The sequence below is a fragment of the Agelaius phoeniceus genome, chromosome 10, assembly GCF_051311805.1.
Source record: "Agelaius phoeniceus isolate bAgePho1 chromosome 10, bAgePho1.hap1, whole genome shotgun sequence".
Classification (NCBI taxonomy): domain Eukaryota; kingdom Metazoa; phylum Chordata; class Aves; order Passeriformes; family Icteridae; genus Agelaius; species Agelaius phoeniceus.
This window is the reverse complement of record NC_135274.1, coordinates 19,201,550-19,219,990: the sequence shown is the minus strand read 5'-3', so window position 1 is coordinate 19,219,990 and position 18,441 is coordinate 19,201,550. Positions and strand designations below refer to the sequence as shown.

Sequence of the window (18,441 nt, the reverse complement as noted above, 5' to 3'; positions counted from 1 at the left end):
GCTTGCATAAATGCAACTTAAAGCCTTCATTTTTGTAATATGAGGAATCAATGGGGAAGGTAACACACCAAGAAATATATATTTTAGAAAAATGGGATGTGGCTGCCACTTGATTCCCTAAATCACAAATATTATCATATTTTATCTGCTACATCTGATTCCGCTGGCTGTTGAATTTCGTTTCCAATCTGTAAACCAAATACCTGCTTTCCATTTGGGTATGAGGAGTTTTCAGAACAGCTAGAAAAGACAGGAATGCTCATTCAGATGTAGTTGCTCAATCAGCAAGCAATGAAAATATGGGATGTAGTCCAAAGGCTTCTGCAGTGACAGTGAATGCTCGAAACTTTTAGGGAAAGAAAGATTGGGCTTGCAAAGGGAGAGGAATATTCTTCTCCAAGTGGAAGACACAATCTTTGAAAATAATATATAAACTGGAAAATAATTTTTTCTACTAGGTATTAACTACTCTGGCATAATATTAAGACTTGCAAAAGAGATTTTTAAAATTTATTTTGTGCAACTATTTGTTACATCTTACAGGCAATTATTATTCAAAAGAATTCCTAAATTCCCACTTTAGTTACAGTGACAAAAAAGGACTGGACGTGAGGTGGCACCCAAGGATGCAGGACAACCACCAGTTCCCAGGTACCTGTTGTGGAAATAGTAGATTTCTGGGAGGTTCCCAAAAAGAATCTCCTTCTTGTTCTGAAGTGCAGATGGAATCAGATGTACTAAATTGGGATTGTCCATTTCTGAAGCATACCCCTGCAGGGAAGAGTGGAAAATAAAATCAGCCTGTTTTTACCAGGGAAGAAGTACTGTGTTCAAGGCACTGGAAAGCCCCAAAGTTCATGTGCTTTTGTTCTCCACAGAGCAAACAAAGCTTCTCCCATGCCTGCTGCTTTGCTGCTCCCATGAATTCCTGATGCTTCTGATTTTCCCCAGAGATTTTACCCTGTAACTGTGCAAACACATTTTAACCACAAATGAACGTCATGAGGTTAAGAAAAAAATGGACAAAATTATGTCTCTAGGATTCAAAAGCCATTTGGGTCATGTAGGGATAGAGACTGCTAAGATTGACAGACAGATATCTTTCTGCCACCCTGCTTCATTGCACAAGAGTTAGTTTGGATTTGGATTTATTTGTTGGACTATTTTTTTTGTTTCTTGTAAAAACTGTATTGTGTTTCTTCAATAATAACTTTGAGAAAAGAACATTGAGATTTTAAACTCAAGAGTGATATATCAATTATCAGAGCTGCCAGCCCCCATGAAACAAATGCAATGAAGAATCAACTACACATCCCAAAAGTCCCACCCAAATACAAGCATGATTGATCCCTACTCAGCTTCTGTCCTCCCACAGACTGGGGCCCTCAGACTCCACACACACGGATATTCTGGTATCCTGTCAGTTTCAAAAGCTCAAGAATTATATTTGCAGCATGAGCTTTTTTTCCTGTGTTCAAGCACAACATGAGACAATAAAGAAGAGCAGGAGGGGTGCCTTCCTCTTTCTTAATCATTTTCCAAATGCAGATTCACAGAATTTAGTGTCTGGCCCCATGGACATCAAAGTGCTGCTTCTGAGACCTATTGGTAATATTTTGAAAAGACATCATTAACTCTTTCTCTGTCTATAACTTTCAGAACCATGTAAACTGTCATTCTGTGGGCTTGGGCCAGAGAAGATGCCTTTTCCTTTAAGGCCTGAGGAAGGATGTTCAAAACATCCTTCCCATTCTCCATATCCAAGGCTGAGCTATCTTGCCAACACAGCCTGTGTGTTATAAACAGGAGGTGGGAGTGCTCAGCCCATGAAGGATGTGCACCTGCAGTGATGACTTAGAGGTAAAGCATCAAAAAGTAAGTTCAGAAGAGTTTCTTACCTCTATTATACTTTGAAGTTCTTCTACATAAACCCGCTCTGTTTCTATCAGCTCATTGATTATGTGGCTGAAAGACAAGAGGTAGAGAGACATAGTGTTAACCAAGCACATGTGAAAGAGAAAAAATAGGATTCCTTACACATTCCTGTTTATGCCTTCAACTACACACAAAAACCCTCTGAAGGTCATTTCTCAGCTCTTCAATCCTGTGCCTTGTTGATAAGATTAAAGGACCTAAGCACATCTTGGACTGTAAATTTTTTTAGCTCATTTTAAACTTCAGCTTGGATTTTTCTGTCATTTTTATACTTGCAAATGGAAAAAAAATTTCCCAAGAAGAAAAAAAAAGGTTTTTTTTCTAAGAATAACTAATACTGAATAAAATGAAATTGTACTTCAGAGCTATGCTAATGTTTCTGTTTCATTTCTTTTATAAAATAAACAAAATCAGTGGCTAGAATTCCATCCTTTAGTACAATGCAAAAATAGGCAATAAGATTATGTCAGTCTGAAAATATGAAAGTATAGAGTAAAATATTTTTACTACATTTTGAACATTTCATTTCTAGTATTAGTTTAATGCTTCTAGGTAACTTGAAGATATATCTTGAAGATTCCTGACATTTCACAGAAACATGAATGTAACCAATTAACTTTTGAACAAATAACTAATTAGATTTTAAAATAAAATTGCATTAGATCTCTTATGTTTTTATGCATCAAATGTTCCATATTATCTAGAAAGTGTGGTCTTTAGTAGTGTTACAAACAAAGTTTTCAGGGTAGCTCCAGAGGTGTGAGCAGTAGGAAAGGACAAGTACCTGGTGTTCTTTTCCTGGTCTGTGCTTCTCGAGAGTTTTTAAGCACAGCTATCTCAAGCCAAAACACATCCCCAGAAGGACACTAGGGAATAATGTCTAGAGGAACTGGAGTGTGGCCAGCCATGAGCAGCACACAACCTGAGGCCAGGACAGTGTAGGCAACTCTTGGCATCAATAGCAACACATGCATTCATCCAGCATCTCCCTGCACACACTGCCTGTGCCTGCTTACCTGGCTCTGAGTGTCACACAACAGCCACACCATCAGCCAGGCCCTGCTTACCTGGCTCTGAGTGTCACACAACAGCCACACCATCAGCCAGGCCCTGCTTACCTGGCTCTGAGTGTCACACAACAGCCACACCATCAGCCAGGCCCTGCTTACCTGGCTCTGAGTGTCACACAACAGCCACACCATCAGCCAGGCCCTGCTTACCTGGCTCTGAGTGTCACACAACAGCCACACCATCAGCCAGACCCTGCTTACCTGGCTCTGAGTGTCACACAACAGCCACACCATCAGCCAGGCCCTGCTTACCTGGCTCTGAGTGTCACACAACAGCCACACCATCAGCCAGACCCCGTCATCCCTTTAGATTATAAGTCATGACTGTACTGTTGCATCCACTCTAAGGGGATTTCCTTATTCTCCACAATATTTTAGGATGTCCTTTTTGAGGTTAACAAAACAATCACACTTCTGCTAAAGCCTCATTTGAATGGTTTGGTCAAGCATTTGAAAATATAATAGCCACATTTCAGCTTGACATGCAAAAGCACTGAGTAAAATGTTACTTGGCTACTACAATAGATTCACTGGTTTCCTTTGGACTTCCCCAGTCCTTTTTCAAGGAAATGTGGTTTTGCAGGCTAGCTGGGGACCACTTATTCAGGTCTCAAAGGCTATTACTCCTTTATGGACCACTGCTTGAGAAACATTATGAATACTGAGAAAACCAGACCTTACCTTCAACTGATGTTTCAGATTTTGTTATAAAATAGCTGGGATTTCATAGCTGTCTTGGCATAATGCCTTAAATTGCAGTATCTAGCACAAGTAGGGCAGTGGGTGAGGGCTGTACCAGTTCTCCTCTAGCCACATTCAGGTCCCATTGGCCACTCTTGCACTGGCTGTGGGCTCCTGGTGACTCTCTCTGCTCCCCCTCAGGTGTCCCTAGTTTGGGAGACCCCCTCCCCCAGAATGTTCCACTGCTGATTGTGCCAGGACTGGAGCTGCTCCATGACTGTCATGGGCAATGAGGAGAGCTTAGCACACACCTGCTGCCAGTATCACATTTAACAAAAATATGAGGCAGCAATTGACAGGATTATTGTCACAGGCAGCTCTTCCCATCCCCTTTTCCCCTTTGACATGCACGACTAGGTTAGAAATAATTTCTAGTGTAACTGGGATGTGTGAGGTAAAGGGGCAGGGGGAAACTTCCACACTGTATTGTTCATTCATTTCAGAGAAATTTTACAAGAATTTGAGGTTTGCATGGCAGCAGTCCAAACACAACAAAACTCTGAGCTGGCTGAGGTTTATGGGCATTTCTGACAAGGATAACTCCTCACCAGGATCATTCCCAAGCAAACTGGCCATCTCAGCAGGGATGGTAAAGGATTAGGCATCTAACCTAAAGGTCAGAATCTGAGAAATCCCTAAGGTCCTCTCTGTAGGCATCCTTGTTGCTAATAAAACTTATTCCACTCAAGTATACTTCCTCCATGCCCCATGAAACAAAGAGATTCATCAAACCAGCAGAGTTAGCCAAAGGTAGAATATTCTGGTCCCAGAAATACCTGACTCAGTAGCTTTCCTGGCATGGAAATAGTGATGTGCACTGCTCAGGAGGTCAAGGCCAGCTTTCCCTCTGGAGGAGTTAAACATGTCCTAGCAGAGGGAGCTCAGCAACCAGCAGCCTGGCAAAGCCCTGAGTATGGCAGGGCCCCTGCTGTGACCCCTGCTTGACAGAATTGGGGTGTGTTTGTGGCAGGGATCACACACAGACTCACTGATACCATGTTGTCAGATGTTCCTCCAGCAAAGGAAACTTCTTGGTATGGAACTTAATTACAATGCATGAACTAGCTCACATTTCCTTGAATGATTGATCTGGGTTTCTAAGGAAACCCTGTGGCCTTGGATACACCACGACCACATTTCCCACAAGGGGGGTTTTACAGAGGTGCCATTTGGGCTGTTTTTTCTCACTTCAGCAGCTGTGATATCCTGTGGCCCTGCAGCACCACTAAGATCTCATACATTGAGCCACTTTCCATGACCCCCAGCTTTGAGAAGCCCTGAAGTGCCAGCACAATATGGATGATAAGAAAGAGAGAGTAAAAAGAAAGAAAACAATTTCTGCTTTGTCAATAGTGCTCTCTCTGGCAAGTTAGTCATGCCATGCTGCAGTGAAGAAAAAATATTATTTTACAGAGGAAGTTCCTCAACAAGGATTAGAATGTAGGAGCTGCAATGGACAACAAAGCATTGGGAAAAGACTTGTTTTTAGCCAAGGTTGTAAGTGAAACCTTGAAACTGAGGTAAAGTCTGCTATTATCTATCACCCTTGACTTTTAGAGATGCATTTCTCTATCAGCCCCTGCCTGTGCTGGTATTTAGATCAAAGGTCATTATTTATATCACTTTGGACTGTGCAAATAGCAATTAGCAGCACTGTTGTTATAAGTATAAACTTACCCTGCACTGTATTGTGTTGTTGCAACAAAATTGTGTCAGTAGGTATTTCTGAGCTGGCTTCTTCGGGTAACTGAGAGCACACTTCTAGGAAGGGCCTCACCACAGTGACCATAAAGCAGACACATATCAGACCATTTCATCTCAGTAACTCTTTCTCCTTCCTTCTTCTTTAACAACAGAAGGAAAAAGAAACAATTGAATAGTTGGCCAAGCTCCCCAGGGTTGTCAGGTCATTCTGCAAGTCTCTGTCAAAATAATTTTGGCAGGATGGTTTCTCTGCTGTGACATGCTGCCTTAAAAAACCCCATCAAATATAATGAAACACTAAGCAGGAATATTATCCAGAGATTACCACAACCTATTAATATCTCCTACCACCTACCCTATTAATATCTCCTGTGGCTAAATCTCAATTGCTTTGTCCTCATACAGTTACTACTTGTGCATCCTGCTCAGATGACAATATAAACTAATTCAGGATTTTTGTTTCCATAGCTGTGTTTCTCTGACAAACTCATTGGCTCACCTCCACTCACAGATCCTGTTTCTATGCCAGGATTTGCTATCACACATGTCTGTCCTGATAAGGAGTCTTTTCTCAGAAGAGGAATTGAAGCCATCAATTAGAATTAAACCAGGGAGTTTTTCTGAAAAGAGACCCTGGCATAAATCATAACTGGTGCTCCAAAATTATTGTGCTGCAGAAAACCTGACTGCATGACAGGTGTGGAACCAGCAGAAATGGCAGTCATGCATACCTGTCTTACAAAAATACATGGTGCCTAGTAGATGGAACAGGAGTACTTTCAACAGCCAGAACAGCAGAAAATGGGTATGCAAGAGCAAACTATTTAATTTAATAAATTAATTTTAAAAACACTCCCATCACTTTTATAAATATATCTAATATAGATAGAGAGCTAATTAAATTGAAAATACTGTCTCTTTTAATACCCAAGGCTTCAAACACAATAGTAAAGACTGAAAGAACCTATGTGGAATGGAAACATAAACACAGAAAAAAATATCAACATTGGATAGATTTGGACTTAAGGGAAATCAAAGTGAATAATTTACTGGCTTGCAAAAATGAGCACAGTGGTAAAAACATCCCTGGCCCAGCACTCTGGCTAGTTCTAAGTACTGTGAAATTTCTATTTCTGAATGTAAATAAAATTTAACAAAACTACCATTTATTCTCAATGGTATCTTCTTTGTAGGTAGTATATGATGAAAGTCTCATTGTTGCAGTAGAAACAGAATCAGCAATAAATATCACATCCAGTTTTGAATTAGAAATCACTACAAGAAATTCTAAGACTGGTCTAATTGTAAAATCTCAAAATTATCTCAGTGCTATGGAATGAAAAGAAATGACAGCATGTCAATAGCTGAGTAGAAGAAACTTCCATTCCACCTACATAATTGCATTTAAGAGGGTTTTTTTTAGTTGTTTTTCACAGTGCTAAAAAGGCATTTTTCAGTAAAAAAGTGTTCTCAACTGAGGTTATGCAACAGCTCAAATGAAATGAAATTTGAGTAATGAGTCAGTTGCTGTACTTTACCCCCTAAAGTGTAAATGTAAAAAAAGATCATTCTGGACGTAAGAACACTTGTTTCAACAGAACTTGTTGTTAGTTGATACAGTATTTGTTAGTTGATACAGAACACAGTTCTGATTTCTCTGCCATGTACTCTTTTTTTTGGTTGGTTTTCTTTTTGTTTTGTTTTGTTGTTTTTTTTTTTCCAATGAGAGCAATGCCTCAAAAGAGGAATGATTGTTCTTAAAGTGCATTTCATGGCTGCAAACAAAACCCAACTAACCCAACTTTGAGAAGCATAAGGGACTTAGGTAATACACTTCACCCCATCTCAAAATTCGTGCCCTTTACTGAAGTTATTGTAGTTGCCTGCTGCAATGTCTAATGGATTTGCTCCAGCTGTTGTGGAAGTTCCTCTGAGCAGAAGGACTGCATCTTTGTTAGAAATATATTTCCCCACCAAAGTCACCATTTATAATATTTTGCTTCTTCTGAAATGATCTGAACTCTTCACATAAAAGGAATTGTCCCATATTCACTGTTCCCAAAACAAATGACCTTGGGGAAATATTTTTATATATCTTAATTAGTTGACCTACATTATAGGAACCAGAGCATAGTTGTTAATGGAGAGGTAAATTAATTAAATCACCTACAGAAAGGAATAATATGAATAGAGGACTAAAAGTCACACAGGAGCTGTTTCTCATCTCAGCTGTGCATCTACACTGAAAAGATGCATCTCTGAACCTAAATTTGAGCTACCTTTATACAATGTGGATGCTACAGACTGGTCCTTACTGTGGGCCAAAATAACAGCCCACATAGCTGTGTACATATTTTGTCAACTACCCATATTTGTGAACTACCCATCAGGCCCCCCTCATGATTTTGGTTTTAATCTTGCAGCTCCACTGTTTCTGTTTGGTCATAAAGATATATTTAGCTCTGTGATACCTCAGCATTGAGTAATCAATTAGCTAAGAGCAGATGAATAATTTATATACAAAAATAGTGTAACTACTAAGAGTTATTAGTATTAGGTCATATTCCAGCAGATTGTAGTAGATTGGTAGTAAATTGAGATCCATAGAAACTACTACACACACATGCTTGTGAAATATCTGATGCAACTGAGACACTGCAGGTTAACAAATTGCTCCCACACTGTGCAGACTTCCAAATAATTTCTTTGTTTGCTTGAGACCATGAATATTTACATGCAGGCCACAGAATTAAATTAATTACTCAGATTTCAATATTCTTTAGAAATATTACCCAGTCAAAAGAAAACGTGGTGATTTCCTAGGGCCAGGCAGATCTAGTGCAGCAGCAAACCATATTGCATAAAGGATTTAAAGTGAGGACAGAGAGGAAGACATAATTCTTCATTACACTTCCTTAAGGATGGATTTGATCTGCTGAACTGAAACCAGTATGGGTTACCAGCCAACAAAGGAAGATCACTGTTTTTTAAAATGTAGAAATATAAATATATGCACATATGCATAAAAGTAATTCATATACTAACACTGACATTTATTCTCATACCTCTTTCTAGATAGTAATGATTAGAACATACCTTATGAATATATCAGTCATATATACATACATATATTAGTGAGATATATATATATAGAGAGAGATAGATAGATATATGCATGTATCAGTCACAACTGATATTCGAAAGATAAGGCCTCTGGAATGAAGCACTTTAGATTTTGCATGTCCTACTCATGAGGGAAATTCACGGGGTTTTTATGTCCTGGCAGTAATTTCTTCCTGGCCGTTTTTTCCTTAAAAGTTGAAAATAGAGCAGGTAAAAAAAATCTCAAGATATTTAATAGTTTCTGACTTCTGAAAAAAAAAATATTTAACGGCCTTTTTCTATGCCCAACCTGACTTTTAAGACCGCAGCTACTTTCAGATTACACGCTGTGTGCTTTTTCCGTTCCTTTGTAGACGCAATACAACAATATCCAAATACCAGTTGACCTCATTGAGCAAGAAATCTGATAAGGGCTGACAGTGCTGTGGATTTTCCCACACAGGGTGGTAAAGCACTTTTTCAATAACAGCAAAAGTTACAGCAAAAGTGGTAAAGCCCCAAAACTTTCAGACAGACAAGACCAGAAATATTAAACCCAGAAGTAGGTTAAAGGAAATGTAAGGGAAATTGTTCATACAGAGAATTCATGCTGACTGCTAGAGCTCAGGCTCTAAGCAAACCTAAACCTAAACCTAAACCTGAACCTGTACCTAAACCTAAACCTAAACCTAAACCTAAACCATGCCCACAGCCTTGCTCCAAAACTCTCGGCAGTCTCAGGGGGGATCCTTGCTGTGGGTGTCTTGGTGGGACAGAGAAGGATTTAGGCACATGTGACTCTGGTCCCTACAGATTCCTACCCCATCCTAATCTCCCACTGCAGAGCACCTCTGATAGTGCTGTGACTTACATGTGTCATTCCTGTGGTATTCACTTGTCCCCTTCCTGTCCCTGCAAGGACATTCTGTGCCATACAGAGCCATTTTTGATTGGGATACAAAAGCTTTACACAGAACTATCATTTACTTCACGTAAATGGCAACACAAATTCTATCCTGAAGAGCCAACTTGTTCAGGAGAGCAGGAGAAGAGCATTAGTGGTTTTGATTCTCATGGCAGATCTGCCTTTGAAAGCTCTTTTCTGCAAGACTTTGTAAAGTCATTTGGATAGAATGAAGAATTAGTTTTATTAATAAAATTAATGACAATTTTTCTTACAGACAGGCCTGAGTTTTTGCTGGAGAGGGCTGACCAGGGAAGCTCATGTTGCACTTGGAAGTGAGAGGATAGGTTTGGGGATGATGCCTCATCCTTTGAGGGTCTGTATTTCAAGCACTGGCACAGGCTGCCCAGGAAAGTGGTGGAGTCACCATCCCTGGAGGTATTTAAAACTTGTGTAGATGTGGCACCTGGTGACATGGTTTAGAGGTGGCCTTAGCAGTGCTGGGGTAATGGTTGGACTTGATGACCTTAAAGGTCCTTTCCAACTGAAATGATTCTATGGTTCTATGATTTCAGTCTAAGATATAACCCTTAGGAAATTCCATCCTGCTTCTTCCTGTAATAGGACACAGCATTGTGCCAGACTTAGATCTCTGGTCCTCCAGCCCAAACTCTAGTGTATCTTGGGCCCTGCTTTTAAATACTCTCAAGAATCAGTATTCTTTGGGACCTGGGAGAAACAAGCTCAGGTGTTAGTTACAGGATAACAGCAATGCAACAGAGAGAGAAAATTCTGACAAGCTCAAATGGAGTTTATGAGAGAAACTGGAACACATACTATGCTTTAGTTAATCTCTTCTTGGCACATTTACATCAGTCAGTAAGTTGTGAACTACCACTCTGAGGACAAACATCCCCTTTTTGTGTGTCACACATCCTCAGCCACGGTAATCTGGGCCAGAGGGGCAGGCAAGGATCCTGCCATCTGCAGCTACCACACTCCACCCAGCAGGGACTGGGAATCACAGCTCTCAGCAACATCCACATCCATTTACCGAACTATACTTTGGGCAACCCTGTCGGCCACACCCCAAAACACTGCTTGCAGAATTTAATGATAAAGTTGGAGAAAGAGGGAGAGACACATATGGAGGATATTCTAAACTTAGAAAGAAACTTTAGAGAACTGTCAGATAGACTCCAGCTGGAGAACATGGTCAGAGGGCCACTTTACTCAGCAGGAAACTCAGAGGGAAACTCTCACAACTGCAGATTGCACGAAACTGGAAGGACATTACCCAGCATTTGGGTTTCTTACTTTTTTCTCTAAGCAGCTGCTAATGGGGGATGTCCAAGATAATACAATGGGATGGAGAGATTTCTAGGCTCATCCACTACAGCCATTCCTACCCTTTTCTCCTCGGAAGAATAGGGAGCTTGGTTTAACAGCCTCAGTGGCTGTTGCAGGTCTTACACAAGCCTTGGCTACATGGGAAATGCCTTGTTTGCCACTCCAGTGTTTGTAGCTAGAGCTGGGGCTGGGCGGTTGCCTGGCAGAGGTGAGAGCTCTGCGCCAGGCACGGCTCTTACAGGGGTTGGAGCTCTCGGTGTCCTCTGCCCACACAAGAAATCTGGTCTGACAGACTGCTGGGGGAGCAGAGACAAATAGAACTTTGGCACTTTTACCACAAGAGCACACTCAGGGTCATTGTTTGGCTCTAATGCAGGTCAGGTGCCACAAAGGCAAGACTGTCCATGCCAGTTTGTCCAACATAGCTATTAACCAGGGAACAGTATTTGAAGACAGGTTTGTAACAACTAGAAATGCAAATAAAGCATCGGTGTCTTCCAACTAGAGGCTACAGAGAAAGATCAGCAACAGTGTATTGAATAATCTGCATATGCACAGGAACTTTGCAGAGTCTACAGAGGAGCTGCTGGACAGACAAGTCATACTATGTAAAACAGAATTCCTTTCTAGACTCATACATAGAAAGAATGTTCCTGCTGGATGAAAAAATCCACATGAATTTTCAGATGTGAATACAGAATTCTAAACATGATTATGTCACAAATCTTCCAAACCTAGTTATTATATTCCCAGTTAATGAGCAGCTTGTTAAATGCAGGAAATAAAGTCAGCAGCGATTTACTGCACAGTGCAATTGATAAATCACTGCTCCATTGAATCACTCAGTACATGGGACTGGGTGATCTCCCATCTGCTGTGTCCTGTCTGCTGCTGTCCTGCAAACCGTGCAATTATTTAGATCAGCCCAGTGTGGGTGCAAGTCACTCACATCTGATTAGGCAACATGACGTGCTCTTTGTGCTGTTGCAAATAACAATGTGAAGTGCTCAGCACTCCTTCATGAGCTAATTGACACACAGGAACTGCATGTTTTTAACTAGAGTTTAAAAACAGACTCCATTGAAACTGGTGTGAATGTGCAAAGGGAAGGCTTTGGCAGCTGTCTGGAGAATTTTACACTCAAAGAGGTGTGATTGCTCCTGGTTTGTTTCAGTGGTTTCCCAGCCTGGAGACTGTCACTGTTCTGCCCTTTGCAGAGAAAGCAGCACCACCTGAACTTAGGTGGTATAAAATCACACCAGTGCCTCTCCTTCTCCTTCCCCATCCATCAGCTGATAACACTGACAACAGGGCTAATTTCCTCTGCTCCTTGGCTTGCTCCTGTGTTACCAGGGATTTCGAGGCATTATGTATTATGCAAATACATAAAAGCAAAGGACTATCGACTTGCCATGTCAGAGCAAAGTCAGGTTTTTATTGAGAGATGAACAAGCTACAGTTAAGGGAGAAACAAACACATAAAACTTCAAGTCCACATGTGCTTCTTCAGAGAAGATGCATCCAGTCCTAAGCCAGCACAGAGCTGCCTTTCTTTGCATGTGCTCTGTAAAGCCTGACTTGGATCAGGGGTGTGAGGGAGCAGACCTTTAGTGCTGGCCTGGATAGGCAGAGGAAGAGGAGGGAGATTGCTGCCCACTGACTATGTGCTTGCAGAAATTTTCAGTGCTTTTTAAGTGGAGCACATGCATTTCTGTGACACAGGACAAGACAGAAGATACTTCTGATGCTAAACACCCCTTGTGCCTGAACCAAATCGACCATCCAGAATGTGCATGTGGCCAGCTGCATTCCAGGAGCCTGCCCAGAGCCAGCAGGCAGCAGAACAACTGCACAGAAAACAAGTTGAGGAATTCCTGGAATTTCTGAAGAGCATTAAAATAACCTTAGTATCCAATAGCAAGCAGGTATGAGAGATAATAGCCAAAGTGACTGCTTAATGCTCTTTGATATTCGATTAAGTGCAAATTTTGTAAGAAAACATATTGAGAGTGCTTTTTGCAGCTTTCTTTACCTCCCAGACTCTTGGGGAGGAAGGACACAAGGACACAAGAACTTCAGGAAGCCTCCAGAACACTCAGTCAATTACTGCATTGTAACAATAAGAAATTTTTTTCTCCTCTTCATAATAATTTTCCCAGTTCCCAGAAATATTTGGAACTCTAGTAGGAATGAATCTCTTCTTGCTATTCTACACAGATTTCTATCAGCAGCCAGATCTCCCTACATGGCAGCATACACTTCACTTCAAAGATCTTTCCAACCCTTTAGGCTGTAATTAGACTTGTAAATGCTGGAGCCAATCTGCCCAACAGGAAAACTTCTCTGAAAACAAAGATTTTGTAAAAGTTGAAAGAGAGGATGGCAAACAAGAAATGGCTTGTGGCTTCTTGAAAATTCTCCTGCTGACTAACTTGCATTAAGTCTGGTGAAAGAAAACAGCTCTCTGTGCCTATTGATAAAGTCAAGAACATGGTTTGTCTTTTAAAATGTAGACTCCAAGTTCTTCCCCTCTACCAGCTGGAAGTTTTCATGAGCCTGGAAATTAGAGTGGAAGGACATGCTGTTGGGCTCCTACTGTAACACTCACCAAAATCACCTTCTTTCAATTGTAACAGAAGCCTTATATTACACTATTTTATGAAATTTGTTATCTATTTTTACATTCAGGTTATACATGTATTTCCATTCATTTACACACTGAATGGAAACCTTTGCAATGGATCCTACTTATGGAAAGGGGGGAAATTGTTGTCTGGTCTGGAAAACAAAAGGCTTTGGGCTTTGGCCTTTTAAAATATAAAGGGGGCTTACAAGAGAGAGACATTTGCCAAAGCCTGTAGCGACAGCACAAGGGGCAATGGTTTTAAACTGGCTGAAGGCAGATTTAGATGAGATATCAGGAAGAAATTCTTTACTGTGAGGGTGGTGAGGCACTGGAACAGGTTGCCCAGAGAGGCTGAGGATTACTCATACCTGAAAGTGTTCAAGGCCAGGCTGGATGGGGCTCTAAACAACCTGTTCTAGTGTAAGGTTCCCTGGCCATGGTAGGGGAGTTGCACTACAAGATTTTTGGGTCCATTCCAACCCACACTATTCTATGTTTCCAATATTTATCTCTGCCTCCTTTAGAGCTCTGCATCTTTGGCCAATAGCTAATGAATTTAGGAAACTGTTTTAGAAATTTAGTTCTGTCCTGCCATACACAGCTGTGACGATTACAATAAGCACTTGGACACCAAAGCTTTCAGTAGCACTCCCTGAGCTACTAGTATTTTTGACACCAGTCTACACCTAAATTTAGCAATTCCCAGACCTAATGTCAGCACAACTTTGCTATTGCTGATTTAGAATAGGGCTCTGGCACAATATTCTCATTCTGAAAATAGCTTCTAATTCTTTACCCAGGGCAGAAGTGCTGTCCTGCTCTCCCCACACAACCTGATAATTCAGTAATACATTTATTCTCATGTTCAGATGCACAGACTGGATGTCCCCAGACCTTGTTAGATCAATAACCCCGACAATTAGATACACTGAATATAAAGGATTCTAAACTTAAATAATATCCAAATCTACAACTGGAACCTGTCATTTAAGGGGACAAGCACCTTCAGGCACCTTCAGGCTGCAGAGTCCAGGATGTGAATACGCAAAGTGATGGCAGGCTGCTGGTGTGCAGAAGTGATTCCGGATGCTCCACAGGTTTCCTCAGTATGTAAAGCACACTTTATGTGCATGTTCAGAGGACAAGCAGTGAGTCTGGACTGTGTACATGCTTGGAGATTATTTTGCATGTGTACAGAAGTGCTCCATGCATACATGATAGCTGAGGCCACTCCTTAGTCTTAAACTTGACTCTCTTTCATTAAAGTCACAAAGATAGTACCTCAGACTTCAAACCCTGAACTGGTCATTCATGAAGTTAATTCTATCTGAATATAAATGTAGCAGGGGTTACTGTCTCATGAGAATTTAATTGAGGAAGGAGGGGTTATGCTGCTTATGTGCCATGCCTCACCTGAGTACAAAACCACCAATGCCTTGCAATTTTCAGCTTATTATTCAGCAGTAATAGACCTGAATGAAGATGAAACATGAATAACATTGTAACTCCTGCCACTGTACACCAATCACTTCAAGATACACATTGCTGTGCTTGTAAGGGATCTCTGTCAAGGCCATATTGACCACTCACTTGGAACATCACAACCACATGCAAGATTTGGGGGATCATCTTGTGAAAAGAGTGAAACTGTGGTCAGAAAGCCCTGGAACAGACGTCATACTTCTGTTTTCAAAATGAAGCACTAACACCGCCCAACAATCGTCCAGCCCTTGTTGTGAGGTGGACTAGAAAAATGCTGGGTTTATCAGATCCAAAGCAAATCAACCAGAAAAATATTCCAAATTTACAGGAAATTCAGTTTCCTATCTGATGGGGATTGCCAATATCAGCTTTCTGGATGGAGTTTCTTGATCAGTTTATCCACTCCATAACTACAAAGGAACAACTGAGCATCTTTGCATGCTCCCAGTCACTCCATCCTGCCCCCTTGCTCACATTTGACAGCGAGTGTACACCAGCATGCACACTCGGGTAAACTGGTGAGCAAGAGGAGATGACCCAACTCAAAACCAACCTCACAAAAAAGAAAAAAAGTCATACCAGCTGCTCAGGTGCCAGTCCTGTAAAAGGGACACGAAGGGACTACATGAGGTGGGTGTGGGGAGAGAGAGCAAAAGGTGCAGCAGCAGCCCTAAATGAGCTTAGACTGGTTGTGAAACTATTTTCAGAATAGATCTATGAATCAGATTTCCGGCCATAAAATCACACCACAGAGCAGCCAACCAAATCATTTCCCAACAATAACACTTGAGAATAAATAGAATAATATCCCAGCAAAGGAGTCAATGCATGATTTGGTCAGTTTCCTGCAGGAACAGGCTGCCTAGTGCCATTTGTGCAAATAAACAAGAGAGGGTTGCCTTGTTTGAAATTTTGTCAAAAATGCCCAGCTCTGTTATACTTACAGTCTAAGCACAGTCATGTGATTGTGAAAGACTTTCACACTTCTTATACAAGAAGCACCTCAAGGATATACAGAAAGATGTTGGTTTGGCTTATCAAACACAACTGTGGTTCTGTATTTTTAGATTGCCTTTCCATTGATTGAATATCTCTTCTCATGGATGTTTGGTCTGGGCTATACTGAGCTGCACTAGACAACACAACAGGTGCTGGTGGATCAGCAGATGCCAGTCCCTCTGTTGGGATGGGTGTGTGGGATGAAGACAGCAGCAGCTGGGCCAGAAGCACAACTCCTCTGAGAGAACTGTGTGGCTTCCTCAGGGAAGTAAACAGAATGTAAAATGGACTTCCCTTCCCTTCCCTTCCCTTCCCTTCCCTTCCCTTCCCTTCCCTTCCCTTCCCTTCCCTTCCCTTCCCTTCCCTTCCCTTCCCTTCCCTTCCCTTGGGATCAGAGATCTGTCATTTAATGCTTCTGAGCCTTTGAATCAGAAGCATTAAATGACAGATCTCTGATCCCAACCTCTTTGTGCAAATACATCATTGGCAAGCAGGCTTCTGTGCTACAAAGTATTTTATGGAATTTTCCTCCAACCTTCCTCTTCCACTGGCCACAAGAGCTAAACCATGTTGCTCATACAGTAGGAAGCAATAAGAGCACAGCACCTCAACACAAATCTACAAACCATTCTACAAAACAGTAACACCTAGGTATTTCTCCATGTTCTGTTGAATCTTATCAACTCATTATTTACTCTGAAATAGGGCCTGAGGTTTCCAGCTGGATGTGAGGCCAATGAGTGGCGCATACAGGAACCAAACCCACAGCCTAGGTTGATATTGGTGCCATGGTGTGATGGACTGAGTGAAATGGAAAGGCTGTGTGGGTGCAGGGATGCACCTGCTAAACCCCCATCCCTACAAACTGCACTGTCCCACATCCTTACACTGATAAACCACGATAATCTCTCGTGAACAGTGACCTGAGCCTGTGTGTGCAGGGCAGCATGATTAGAGCAGGGCAGGTTTCCTGGGGAAAACCACATGTGAGGGGCCTCTCACAACAGCCAGCCACACACTGCTGCCTCCTGCCTTGCAGAGACACAACCAGCTCTGCACCTCTGCCAGGGCTCACTGGGCCTGAGATAGCTGAGAAGGGATGCTAAAATGTAATTTATAAACAAATAAGGGTGGCGCTCTGAAAAACTCTACCTACCAGCATCACTGAAAGAAAAAAAAGAAAAGGTGGAGCTTAATTTCTAAGTAAATTGTATGTCAACAGAGGACTGAACAAGATTTGGTTTAAGACAAGGGAAATGAAAAGGGGAAGGGAAGTGGAAGGAGAAAAAAGGAAGGGAAAGGGGAAAGGGGAAAGGGGAAAGGGGAAAGGGGAAAGGGGAAAGGGGAAAGGGGAAAGGGGAAAGGGGAAAGGGGAAAGGGGAAAGGGGAAAGGGGAAAGGGGAAAGGGAAGGGAAGGGAAGGGAAGGGAAGGGAAGGGAAGGGAAGGGAAGGGAAGGGAAGGGAAGGGAAGGGAAGGGAAGTCCATTTTACATTCTGTTTACTGAAAAATAAAATCTATTAAGAGATACAGATAGAAACTTTCCTACTGCAATTTCGGGTCAGAAGCAGGAAGAAGTGTGATTACTCCCGTGATATCAATTGGAGAAAATCCAGATCAATCAAGATGGGACATTAGCGAGGACAAAGAAAAGGTTGTGGATCCTTTGAGCAGATGTCACTTTTCAGGAAAAAAGTGGACACAACTGTATGACAAACTCAGTTTCTTTGCAGTGCTGATTAGAAATAGTCAGTTTTGTTCAATAATTGAAATATTTCTGACTTTGTTTTCTATGGACCTAGTTCTTCAAATCTTGTAATTATGTCTGAATGATGTTTCCACATAAACACACCTTAAATTTTAAAGTTATCTCTTGATTTTGAGAATGTGACTCATTGAAGCTGTGTTTTCTGGAAGCTGCATTATCCAGACACAGATAATGCAGAAATGACACTTAAAAGTAACAAAGAATAATTTATGGAAAAAAAAAAAACCCAAAGAAAAACCCCATCACGTTTGTGAACTAGGGAAGGAACCAACAATTATCATTTTGGTAAGAAAAATGAATGATGCTTTGTTTATAAGGTTATTTCTATTGTTATTTAAACACTGCTCAGAAAACATGCTCCACAATGACCTACAAACTTCTCCTTCTAAGGTGAAATGCAGATTGCACAGAATTATATTTCATCTTACTCCAGAATCAAACAGACAATGAAAAGTCTGGGAAGGCTGCTATAGAGTATTTAGTCATACTAAGACACACAACAGGAGAAAGGAGAGATCAAGTGAAAAACTCCTTAGGCCTTGAAGCTTCCCAAGCAAAACCTGTATTGCAAAACAACACATCTTTCCTTAGGATCACCAGCTGCTCAGGTTTTACCCTTGCTCTACTTTTGCTGGGTGACCTTGACAATAGTATTCCTATCTCTATTTTCTCTCTTGTGTGTGAAAAGAAAACAATTCCTTGCCTCACAAAGACGTTGTCAGATTTATGGTTGCAAAGTGACAAACAGGCCCTAATTGTCAT

General features: G+C 41.3%; 1 protein-coding gene across 5 annotated transcripts in view; it reads right to left on the bottom strand.

The window, feature by feature from the left end:
* The window catches only part of MCF2L2 (MCF.2 cell line derived transforming sequence-like 2), a 152,917-nt gene that overhangs the window by 38,416 nt on the left and 96,060 nt on the right, over positions 1-18,441 (bottom strand). For all 5 annotated transcript variants that reach the window (XM_054639104.2, XM_077184088.1, XM_077184089.1 and 2 more), the window contains exons 16-17: positions 1,899-1,965; positions 656-771 (exon numbers count right to left, since the gene is read on the bottom strand). In XM_054639104.2, coding sequence (XP_054495079.2) covers positions 656-771; positions 1,899-1,965 — 183 coding nt within the window. The remainder of the gene's footprint in view (positions 1-655; positions 772-1,898; positions 1,966-18,441) is intronic.